The 12,151-nt window shown below is 54.5% G+C and overlaps 3 protein-coding genes across 3 annotated transcripts; 2 read left to right on the forward strand and 1 right to left on the reverse strand.

Annotated features, from left to right (window-relative positions):
• Nucleotides 1-270: 270 nt before the first annotated feature.
• On the forward strand, nt 271-1,814 carry UV8b_06653 (uncharacterized protein; the record flags this gene model as incomplete). Its single annotated transcript, XM_043144150.1, has 2 exons — nt 271-1,699; nt 1,780-1,814. 2 exons carry the CDS (start codon nt 271-273, stop codon nt 1,812-1,814), a joined length of 1,464 nt encoding a protein of 487 aa, XP_043000085.1.
• Nucleotides 1,815-2,626: 812 nt separating this feature from the next.
• UV8b_06654 (uncharacterized protein) lies at nt 2,627-8,212 on the reverse strand (the record flags this gene model as incomplete). The annotated part of the gene is made up of 2 exons (XM_043144151.1): nt 2,627-8,046; nt 8,143-8,212. The coding sequence occupies 2 exons, from the start codon at nt 8,210-8,212 to the stop codon at nt 2,627-2,629; spliced, it is 5,490 nt and encodes a 1,829-aa protein (XP_043000086.1).
• A 1,649-nt stretch (nt 8,213-9,861) lies between these two features.
• UV8b_06655 (uncharacterized protein) lies at nt 9,862-12,098 on the forward strand (the record flags this gene model as incomplete). Its single annotated transcript, XM_043144152.1, has 6 exons — nt 9,862-10,149; nt 10,240-10,396; nt 10,485-10,489; nt 11,424-11,448; nt 11,538-11,552; nt 11,812-12,098. The coding sequence occupies 6 exons, from the start codon at nt 9,862-9,864 to the stop codon at nt 12,096-12,098; spliced, it is 777 nt and encodes a 258-aa protein (XP_043000087.1).
• Between the last annotated feature and the right edge of the window lie 53 nt (nt 12,099-12,151).

A 12,151-nucleotide genomic window follows, 5' to 3' on the forward strand; every position in this document is an offset into this window, starting at 1 on the left:
AGCTGCCAAGCAAGCTGTGAGTGAGGCTCGCCGCCAATGTCGGGTCCGGGACTTGGCCTCGTCAAATGCTCATTAAATTTGTTCGTGTCCGCAGCCAGTGGGCCTCAACCTTGGCGGATGGAACACTTGGACTGATGATATACGTCCCTGTAGGGCCTGCGGAGTAACAATCCGGTATGTCATCATCAAGCCCTCCGCATCAGCCAAAGCAGCCTCTCATTCTCTGCCGTCGCATTTCCCGCATCCCTTTCTCAGATACATAACCCCACCATGGCAGACGCGGCGCAGAGCGCGCCTGTCCCAGCCGTCGTCCTTCCCATCCAAAAGATCCCGCTCGAGGTCCTGCTGCGCATCAGCTATCATCTTACCACCCCGGAGCTGGGAAGCCTTCGTCTAACATGCCGCTCCATCGAAAAGTCCCTCCACACGACTTTTGTCAAGGAGTTCTTCACCCAGAAGCAGTTCATGATGACCCAGGACAGCCTGCAGGCCTTTATAGACGTGTCGAGGAGCCGTCTGGGCAGCCACCTGCGCTACGTTCACATTGGCCTGGACCGGTTCCCCGAGGGCGTCCAGCGTCCCCTGTCCGACGACGAAAAGGAGCGGAAATACAGGGAGCGCTACGCCAACAACTTCATGCTGTGGAATACCGGCCACCACCGCGACATGCTGGCCGAGGCCTTTGGAAACCTGGAGAACCTCGAGGAAATCATCATACGGGATTTCAACTCTCGCCGTCGCTCAAGAGACGGCATGCACGCCGAATGGCACAGCTACGGCTTCACCACGACCTTCAACGAGACGGGCGTCAGCCTGAGCCAGGGCATGGCCGGAATATGGAACTCGGGCTTCCCGTACCAATACTGTAGCCAGGTCTTTGCGAGCGTCCTCTGCGCCTTGGGCATCGCGAAAGCCAGACCCAAGGGCATCCAGATCATGTCCAGGAATAGCAACCATTTACGAGACTTTGCCTTCAGCACTCCCGGCTTCTTGGAGCCTTCCGTCGTCCCCATCATCCAAGGTCTCGAGAAGCTGCATCTGTGCATTGATCTAGCCTGGCGCTGCCCCAGCATGGGGCTGTCGCCGACCCAGACAACCACGAACCCCGACCTGTTCATCAGGAAGTTCCTAGCGCACGCCACCAACCTCAGAAACCTGCGCATCAACGAGCACCGGAGCAACAACACCGGAATAGCGGCGCTCCTGGATTGGATCGTGGGCGACCCCGATCCCCCCGGCGGCCCAGACGACGAGCTTCCCGACCTCCCCCGCCCAATGCTCTCCATGCCGCAGCTTGAAAGGCTGAGCCTCGGCACCTTGGTCGTCGACGCGCCCCGACTCCTAAATGTGGTCCGAAAATTCGCCCCGTCGCTGAAAAGCCTGGAGCTTTGGAAGGTGACCATGATTCGCAACATGCCGCCAGATGATACGAGAAACCCCCCCAAGACCATCTTCTGGACCGCCTTTCTGCAGAAGCTCACCGAGATTCCCGGGCTAAACCTCTGGCACTTCAAAGCAGGCATGCTGCAGCAACACTGGGTCGAGAGACCTGTTCCGGCACTTGTATCCTTCAAGGGACGCGGTCCGGTGCGCGAGTACGTCGGCCCCGACTGGAAGCAATTCGTCACGGACATTGCGTCGCTCCTGGACGTTCAATGGCCCCTGGAGCCCGAGCTGAACGGCGACGATGACAGCGACTGTAAGTCTGGCAGTTTCCACTCACGCCCCATTGTCGCTGGGATCACGGGCTAATCTTGTGCCGTTGCGTGGTTGGTTTAGCGGGCTCGCAAACCGACTCGGAGCTGTCAGAATGACCACGTTGACTCCCGAAATTGGCCCTTGGCGGCCAACTCTTGTTCAGCATCATCATTGTGCGCACCTTCTTTCGCGTGTTGGCTGGAACTGCGCGCGGCTCATGACGCTGTGTTTGCATGTAGTCTTGGCAAGTGTCGGCGTCAGTCAGCTGCACCGGCCAACGGTGGGATATAACGGCTAAGGCGTCTTTTTCGGAAGCCTTCTTTGGAAGGATCCCCGCCAGCAATGTACGCGCGGCCAAGGGGAACTAGGAAATAGTTCGATTAATAATTCTTGTACTCTAACGATCTCTGCCGCAAAGACTGGTACAGCTTTCTGCACAATCTTTGCCAGACCTGTAACCAACATGGTATATCCCCCAAGTCTCAAGCTGCCCAAAATTGACGCCGTCTATTGCCCTGGCTGCACATCCCAAGATAAAATGAAAAATTACTAAAAAGGAAAAAAAGTGAAAAGGAGGGGGGGGAGGGGGGGATTAATAGATCAAACGAGGTGAAGTGATCCAGATATTGGTTCCGTTTCGTAGGCTACAATCTATCGTGCAGTTGTGCCTCCTTCGACATGGTAATGCGGAATCCAAAAGAGATGCTTCATGAAAGATCAGCAGTCTTTCTTGACGCTTGCTCAAACCATTCAGGCTGTGCTAACGCCGGCGAATACCCTGCTCACGCCTTTTCATTTGCGGCACTCGTCCAGGGTAGGGAGTCGGTTAGTGAAACATTCAGAAACGGCAACTTGTTCCCACGAAGCCGAGCTTTAGGGAAACGAGAGCCATCCTTGTAACAACCTCTGAACCCGGCCAACCAGTCCATCATGCCAGGGTCATGAATTCATTTTGTCGTAAAAAGCTGGTCGCCAAGTCATCGCCTCCCTGCTCGGCCGCTTCCATCCAATGGACCGCGACGCACATGAGTCCCACGTCATTTCTCACGTCCCCTTTACCATTGACAGCGGCTGACCCGACCCCAGCAGCATTGGGCCCGGCAGGCATCGCGCGCGCGTTCGTTCCGCCGTTCGCGAGAGCAGCCGGGCCAGCTACTCCGACGTTTCCTCGAGCCCTTTCGGGTCTTCCATATCTGTCCATGACGGCCTGCTTGAAGACTTGCCGGGGTTTTGAGAGAGGGAGCGTGGTGCGTTCTACAAATTCGGGGTTGGAAAGGTAGAAGAGCGCCAGTTCTCGCTGTGCAGTCGGGTAGCCCTCCCTCGCTGTGATTGCCCACATCTTACCCACGTCGTCCAATTTGTAGGTTGTTGACGGTGGCGGCGGCGTGCCCGTCAGAGACGGCGACTGCGGTGCAGGTGGCATGTTGTTATTGTTGTTGCTGTTGTTGTTGTTGGTGTCGCCAGCAGACTTTCGGGAGCGTGTGTGGGCTGCAATCACCTCATCTGCCATTTCCACCATGGTGAGACAGACTTCTGACTTGAGCTTCAAGGCTGCCAGACCAGCATTCCAAAACGCCTTGCCCCGCTCCGGTCGATCAAGTATGGAAGGCGGCACAAACGAGGCGATGAGCTGCAGATCCCGAAAAAGTGACTTGGGCCGGATGCCTGCATCCCGGAAAAGCCTCTGCAACTCGCTCGTGATCAGATCTGTAGTTGCCGCGCTAGTAGAAACAACCGATCTGGTCTCGGGGTTTGCCTGCCGCGGCTGGTGTCCGTATCCTGTCGTCTGGAAACCAGACTGGAGTGCCTGAAACCGACGTTCCTTCACATTGTCGATAGTCCCGTCAAGAGGGGTTTGTCGATGTACGCCGCGATCTTCTGCAGAGCTAGACCCAGCATCCGATCGGTTAGCTCTGAGCTTTTTCGAGCCATTCCACATCAGCGAGGCAACTATGAGGTTCTCCAGCTCGTTGAGAGCGTTCAGTTTAGCAAAGGGGTTGGGGTTGACGCTGAACATGTTCAACAGCCGATGATATGCCTTCTTGAATGGAAAGTCGATTCCGCCATCTTTAGCAATGCTTGGCCTTGTGCCGCTTGTCTGGCCATTGATTCCGAGAGGAGTGTCGGTGTCTTCGCAAACGCTAATGGACGGCAATTCTGAACTTCGGTCACCTGCAGCATCACCACCACCGACGCCCCTCAGATTTCTGAAGCTCTTCTTCTTTTCTATAACTCTGGGCCGTGTGCCACTTCGACTGCCAGCGTCCTTATCCTTCTTCTCGGAGAATCTTCTGGCGCGACAATCAAGGGCATCCTTCCTATCAATGCACTGCTGTCCGAGGCTGTGAAACCAGAAATCGGTCTCCGAACCACGTGCTAGCACTTGGCTTCCTAGATCTGATAGAATAAGGCTCGTGAGAGTCTGTCGCAGGTCGGCTAAGAAACGAGTCTTCTCGTCCTCGTAACGCTGCTGAAAGACTGTTTCGTTGGAAGACGTCGACGTCCCTGTCCGCCCTGTCGAGACGCTCGAGCTAGAGGGTAAAGGCGCGTGATTTAAAGGCCCAGAAAATGTCGTCGAAAAGTTTGCCAGGCTTGTAGTGGGAGAGTAGGCCCTTGAGATGCCTGACCCAGGGGACAGTACCGGTTGGAAGGGCGACCAGAACGTACTGACCGAGTCTATAGTATTGGCCGGCGATGATTTTTCAAAATAGTCCTGGCTGTCCACAACGTCCGAGAGAGAGGCAGTTGGCCTGGCAAAGTTGATTCGGGATGCATCCGAGGAATGTTGGCTTACGCTGGAGTGGCTGGTGTTTCGTGTCTCGCGGCCCAACCAACTTGGTCTCCCTGAAGCTGACCCAAGGCGCCTGTCGCAGTCGCTAATAACGCTCGCAGTGTCGTCGTTGGCCCAGCCTTGATCCTTCTCGCGAGCTCGCATACCGTCGTACACGAGTTTCTCGCGCTTGTAGAGATCGCTTGACCACAGCACAGGAGCATCTCGGATTGTCTCGCCAACAAGCTTGGATATGCACTTGTCCACCTCGCAGCAGAATCTGTGGATTCTCTCTTCTCCCTGGCAGAAATTCTCGATGCCATATTGTTGCAACCAGAGGGACGTCATCTCAGCTTGATCGTCACTCAACTTGTTTGGCCCGCCCTGCTCTTCTGGAGCAGCCAAGAGATCCATGATCTGCGACTCGGTGCGATACAGATAAAACGATGTAGGAGCACGGGTGGCATTGGCTCGGCATCTCTGTAATGAATTCCATCTTCGCGGCATACCCATCTTCTTCAATGCCTGGCATATATCGCGGCTGTGGCCATACTCTTTGGAGTTTCGAACATCCGTGACGAACCACATCTTGTCCCGCATCGCCCGAACACGCCTCATCATTTGGTCGATCAAGGCCTCATGCCGTTCCTGGCTCTGCTTGAGCCACACTAGCCATGCGTCGTACTCCTCAATAGCTGCCGCAGATCGTCGCATCGAATCACGTGGTCCGCGGGAAAATATGTTGATTAGCACCGCATACCCATTCGCACGGAGAGATTGTGACTCCAGGTTGGAGAGGTTTTTCAGCGCTTTCCAGTAAACATGAGACGATACGAAATCAGCCTGGGCTTTGGACTGAGACGAAGCAGCCCTCAGCATCTGGAGTAGGACTGGTTCATCTTCTTGGTCATTTGGCGGTTGATTCGTGCCTGACGTCGCGCCGTATGTGCCACCCGACTCCGCGATTGCGGAAGGGTTGGTGCGCTTGGCAGAAGCATGAGACCTGTACGGGTTGCGGCTTGACATGGACTTTTCTGCTGTGATGATCCTGTTCTTTGACTTGTACCTTCGAAGCCTGGAAGCACGGTTCGTCAGCTGAGGGGCAGAGTCGCCAGCTTTCTCCAGGCTCCGGGGCAAATCGTATTCCTCGACCATCCTCAAAATGGCATCACGTAGCTGATAATAATCCTTGTCAAGCTCCGGGCCGTGGTCGTCCTCGTCTTCATCCGTGTCAGTACTAGATGAGTCGTCGTCGCCCTCATCCATATCTTCATCAGGGTCGTAGGTCATTGTCGTTGACAGCTTGCCGCCGTCTGAAGAAATGAAGAGGACTGTCCACCGCTCGGCACAAGGATGGCAGAGGCCCTTGGTTTCTCCATGCCCCAGCGTCTGACGTAACTCATGGAGGGCGAGCCGCAAACGGTAGCCGTCATCGTCGTAGTGGTTCAGTCTCCTCTGGTCTTCGGGATCAGCCGAAGGTGGGGAATATCTTTGGGAAAATCCACTCGACTGGTCGTCTTGCAAGCCATCTCGCGGGCCAGTAGTTCCATCGCTCACGACAGACGAAAAACTAGTGCTTATGATTGAAGCAGTCTCCAGATTGACATTCCTCAGGTTTGCGGCCGTCGGTACCTGCTGAGAAACAGAGGCGGAACCAGAGCGAAGGCTGTTCGACATTGAAGACGTGGGGCGACGTTCGGGGAAAAGGGCATTTATCAGGGTAACCAAGTCCGAAGGGCTGAGAACGAGGTAGGGATGAACTTCGACAGTCTCCCTCAGAGAAGTGACGGATCTGGCCGGAAGCAGTTTGGCTGTCGAGGGTTTGGACCGTGAGCCTTGGAACCTGGCAAGGATGCTTTCTACATGTCCCTTGATCGGGGTGGGTACTTCCACTGGGACACAGGTGGCAGAGGGTTTGCCACTCCACATGCTGGAAACATATTCGTGAGCCTTCATGGCAACCTTCTTCAGAATCTTCTCTCGGGCATAAGGAGTGATGTGATACTCAGCCAGCATGCCGTGGGACTCGGGATGGACAATCACGCCTAGCAGGAAGACAAAAAAGAGGCATCTCCAGACGAGCCAGCGGGATGTGTTTTCAACATACTTGTTGTCGAGTTTTCTCAAGATGGCATTTCCAAGCTCCAAGAGACCTTCAGGAATCCCAGTGGCATCTTCGTCATCCACCAGTTCGAACAGTCCTAGGACAGCGTTGTCGTAGAATTCCTTGGCAGCCTCCTCATCAGACGAGTTCCAGTCGGAAAGGTTGAATCTTGTTCCGTGCTGATCCTCGGCGCGATCCAGAATAAAGGCGCCATCTTCCAGGATCTTCATTAAATACCATTCCATGTTTGACTTGCCAGACCAGTCGCGCATGGCTATCCAGATATTGAGCACGGAGATGAGGAACTGTTCGCTGCTCGATTTGGGTTGCTCGATGAGCCTAGCCAGGACGGTTGCCCATGTCTCGGTGCGCCGTCGATCCTCGGAGCTGTCGGGACCGGCTGAATTGGCAAAGCAAGAGTGAATGAGAATGGAGAGGGGGTCGTGTCGCTGAAAGGAAAGGAGTCGTTCGATATCGGGACCCGCATTGCTTCGACTAGACGCACTTGCGTGATGCCTACTGGCCGACCTTCCATGAAACGGCAAGACGGACTCAACGGGCTCCATCCCTTTGTGGAAGCTAAGGAAAGCACAGAGCTCGGAACTGGACAGATTACATATCCGTGTGGCTAGATAGTCCGGATCGGTTCTCAGGTCGGACAAGAAAGCCAGGAAAGTCTCTCTGGCCGAAGCAGAAATATCATGCAGGAACGAGGTGATGGATTGGAGAGGCGACTTGGCAACAGTGGAACTGGTCGGACTATCGGTACTTTCCGAGGATCCAAGAGCAGCAGAGGACAACGGCCCCATGTCAGGCTCCAGAATGGCATATCGTCGGAGTTCATCGCAGCTTTGGCGGACATCTTGGATGGCGTTGCAGAGCAGTGTGAAACCGTCCTTGTCGTCCTTCCGGAAACTGTCGACCAGGTTGCGGTGGGCAATGTCACCGCAGCGTGTGAGGCGGGCACTGAGTGCGGTTGAGATTAGACTCCTTTGCAAACGCACACGGGTGTTGGCGCGCTTGCGCTCCTGAAATTTGGAGAGGCGCACAACATGAGCAAGCTCCTGTAGTGTGACGCTTTCATCATCCTTGGTAAAGTGCGGATTCGTGTATTGGGTCACGTCAAGCAAAAGTGGTTGGGTACGGGACTGTCGAGCGACGGTATCACTAGACATGGAAGGGGTGGTAGTAGGCTGGTCACCGGGATCACGTCGTTCGCCTCCTTGACTGACAACGTCTGTTTGTGCCACTAGAGGCTTCCAGGAAGCCGCCGTGCCAGAAAGGGTTCGTTGGTACGTCCAGCGCTTGGCTTCGTCTGCATGTCGCAAAGAGAGTGCCGGCTGCGTCGAGTCGGAAGAGCGAGAAGGGCTCCGCGATCGGTACCGGCTCGGTTTGGCGACATCCTTGCGAGCTTCGGCGTGCATTGGCGGCGGATTCACAGATGTTGGCTGGCACGTAGTTGTGGGAGACGCAGCTAAGCAGAGCAGCGACATGAGTTAGCGAGGAAAGTATAGGACGACTTCGGAAACGACATCGCTTCGGATGACAATGATAAGCGCAGCAGACATACTTGGAGACGAACATGTTCGGACTGGCGAAGACAGCGATCGTTGCATGGAGATCATAGTGGTACCATGCATACAGCCAGTGACGGCGTGGTGCAGCAGCACGAAGGGCAGCTTCTAGAAGAAGCTACCGCTCGGCTGTTGCGGGCTTTTCAACGCGCAAGGGAGCGCCGAAAGGAAACGGAGCCTAGAAGATCAGGTCGGGTCATGAAGGGGATTTGCCGGAGGGGGGGGGGGGGGGGGGGAGAAAGAAAGAAAGAAAGAAACTAAAAAGTATCCCGCTGAGGCTTGGAGGCTTCGCGCAGCAATTATACTGCGCTCTGGCTCCGGCACCAGACGAAGGAGGGGTGAAGAAGAATACAGTGGCAGGACAGGGCAGGGCAGGGCAGGGGAAAGGGGGGTGGTGGTAGAGCCGCCGATCTTGGGGAGAGCAAAAGGGAAGCAAACGAGGTGAATAGTTGGGTTGCAAGGCCGTTGAGTGGCTCTGGTAACCAGGCACGGACGGGACCGGCGTGAAGGAACGATGTTTAAGTGCGTACCGAGTCCGTACGGAGTAAGGAGCTGGAAAGAAGGAGAAGAGGGAGAAGAAGGAGAAGAAGGGGAAGAAGGAGAAGATGGAGAAGAGACTTAAGATGCAAGTAAGCCAAGACGGAGGACGGCTGCGAGGAGCATACATGGATGCAACCAGCCAGATCGATGCGCAACCAGCGTGGCAGAGGCAGGCAGGATAGGATGATGATGAACGTATGCAGACAGAAGGCTAGACAGGATATGCCGGTCTCGTTTGATTCCTGGGGACCCTCGAGACACCGACATCAGACCCGTCAGTGACGAACAAAAGCAATCCACATCATGCATCCATCGCAGGGTAGGGAGTGAGGGGTGGGTGTTCTCGGCTGGCTGGCAGCTGCAGCTGTCTGGCCGCTGGCTGGCCGCTGGCAGCAAGGCGCCACCCGACGTGGTATCCAACAAGACTACTCCGTACTCACTCCGAGCTGTGAGTGGGGCGCCCACGGGGCTTGCGGCGCATGCCCAAGTTGCCAAGTTATCCTGCCAGTTGCCAGTTGCCAGTTGCCCGTTGCCAATTGGTACCAAGAAACTGCCCGAGGTACACGTCGTTTCTGCATCGCGTTGTACCTGCCAATATCTATCAATATCATGACAGGAAATGGGTTACCGGGGAAAAAAAAAAAAAAAAAAAAAAAAAAAAAAGGTCCAACAAGGACACAAAGGGGGAAAAGCCGCCACTGCAGTCCTTTCTCTCTCCTTTCCAAACACTAGGACGATGCTTTGGAAAACGATCAGCAACCCACCCGACAGCATTTAGGTGCGTGCGGAATCCGTACGGAGGGCATCCACCCATGTTCTCTGCTGAGTTCACAATCTCCTCTTAGCAGGCTCGCCGTCTGTGTTTTATTTTTATTTTTATTTTTAGAGTGACCACGACAGCTCTCGATTCCACCCCCAATATCGTCTCCTTGTCGGATCGAGGACGGGAAATTGCCGCCCGGGACGAGGTTCAGACAGTCTTGTCGATCGATGTGTGGTGCTTTCATATCCCACGTCTTCTCACCTCTATCGTTTCCTTTTATAACCTTGCAGGCAGAGTTGCAACCTGCGTCGTCTCCCGTAATTGGGCATTCGTCATTTTCTCTGCTCGAAATTCCTTACATGCCACTCCCGTCCTTGGCGAAGCAGCCCCCTAGTGCTGGGTATCCGCCGTCATGCACGGACATACTCAGTTCCCTGAACTCGACAGCACTTCAGAAGTAACCAGGCTTATTTTCGGCCTGCCACCGGCGCCGAGCGGTGGGAAGTCGCAAGTGGGGGAAATATGGCGATGCTGGATGAAGTGGCCTGCGATTTCAGTCAAGGGACAACAATTCGGTCATCTTGCCATGGCTGTAAGACAAGGCCATGCCAACCAAGCCTTGTCCAGCCGGGAAGGTGGCAACGCTGACGCTGCTCGATCTGTCGGTATCCCGGCGGTAGAATTGATCGATGTCGCTTTTGTACCTGGTAGCACACGATTCAAAAAAATTGAGTCACCGAGAAGAGAGCTACGAGAGCTCAGGGAAGCTTGAAGCGGCCATGCCATCAAGCGCTACTCAACACTCGGCACCTTTGCTAAAGGCTTCACTCCTGTTTTTGGTGTTTGCAGGCGAAAATTACCCAACTACCTCCTCGGCAAGATTCCTAGATCCAGCAGATGGCCTGCCGCAGCAGTCCACATGAATCGTCGCAATTTCTTTAAGGAAAGTATGCGCAGAGGTTTCCTTTTCTTTGCTTCTTATTTTATCGTATTTATCGTAGTTAATTTTTTTTTTTTTTTTTTTTTTTACTTTAGCGCCGGTGAGTTGGCACTGCATAGTGCATCCTTATACATAGTATGGCCAATTAAAATTTCAAACCCCCAACGATACATGTACTTACTTATTAGGTATATTGATAGCGAGAGGAGAGCGTCCGGTACAGTCGGCAAGTGCGAGGGGGATGCCGGGGTTGGACTTGCCCGTTGTCGCTTATGCACCACTGCGTGGCGTCTGACCAAGGAGAGCATGCAAAGCCAACTGCCATCACCAAGACTTCCGGCTGCTTGATTCGATTCTCGAGATGCGATTATCTGGAAAGCTACAGTGCATCTTGTCATCGTCAAGCCATTTGCCGGCAGCAGATGATAAAGTCAGGGTTCTTTTCGAATTCCATCCACCGCACGGAGCAAGCCGCGGGGCTGGCTTCCCCTCGACGTCCACCAGTTACAACGAAGCAAACTCCTGGTTCAACCTTCAACCCACCCCCTCCACCGTCGTGGAGCCGTCGAGGAGGAGCCGTCGACATCAACGTCAGCTTCGTTTCAGCGGTTCCATCTCACAACCGGCGCTAGAAACAACACCGTCTTACCACCGCGTCGGTACTTGCCACACGCTTTCACCCTAGCCTCAAGCCCAGCCTGTGCCAAGCCATCTCAAGGGACAGCAATCCGACGCCCGCCCTGGCTGACTGTTTCACGATATCGTGACCCCCTAGCATGGCAATCTTGGACCCTCTCGTCAATCCCCCATTTCTTCATCCCACACCACAATCGCGGTTTGACCTTTCCCCCCCCCCGTCACTGTCCAATCCTTGCCATCCACGAGACGGCGCTGTCCAACGCCCAATCCCCGGCGTCCACGCCATGTAGCAGCCGCATGCACTAGACATGTGTGCCAACTCGCCAACTCACCTCACCACCCAATCATTGCCCCGGCTCTACGTCGCGAATACCTTGCCTGTGTCTGCCTCCCAGGCACCGACCACGATTGCCAGCTTCGGTAGGCAACCATTTCCCTCTGCGGCAAGGTTCTTATCGGCCGTCTAACCGTGTCGGATCTCGTGTTCAGCTGACCGTTTCTGGGCCCAGCCAATGAATCAGAGGGTGAGACTTGCCTCGGGAACAAGACTATGCGCCATGTAGCGCTGATCATGCTATTGCGGATCCCTAACTCGGCAGTGTCCAGGACGGACCAAACCAACTGGTTGATGCCAAATTCTACTCCGCCATTTGTCTGCAAACCCCGTGTGCCATCCATGTAGAATGTTTCTTAACACTAATCAACGCAAGCATGTCTCTTTCATGGGATACTTGACCATGTCTTTACTATGCAAGGGCTGTAATGGTGCTGCTGAGTGGCTAGTGCCTCTCGTCTCCCCTTCTTCATGCTTCGAGATGGATAGTCAAACAGCCTCTAGATACGGGGACGAGGAAACCGAGATTCAGCTAGGATTTGGGGGAAAGGAGCAGTCACTGGTGTTGGTGACAGTGCCAAAGAGATCAAACATAAGCATTCAAGTTAACCAGCACACAACGAAGCATCCCGAAAGGCATTCTTGTCATGCAGGTTTCCCCATGCCAGAGCTCGCAGCGAAGCAGCCTCGGTCTACCATGGTATTCATTCACACCTGCAAGTACGTCAAACCATAATTTCCGCCCAATACCCCCTGCCGTCAAGAGAGAGAGACCAAAAAAAAAAAAAA

The sequence above is a fragment of the Ustilaginoidea virens genome, chromosome 5 (assembly GCF_000687475.1).
Source record: "Ustilaginoidea virens chromosome 5, complete sequence".
In the NCBI taxonomy this organism is placed as follows: domain Eukaryota; kingdom Fungi; phylum Ascomycota; class Sordariomycetes; order Hypocreales; family Clavicipitaceae; genus Ustilaginoidea; species Ustilaginoidea virens.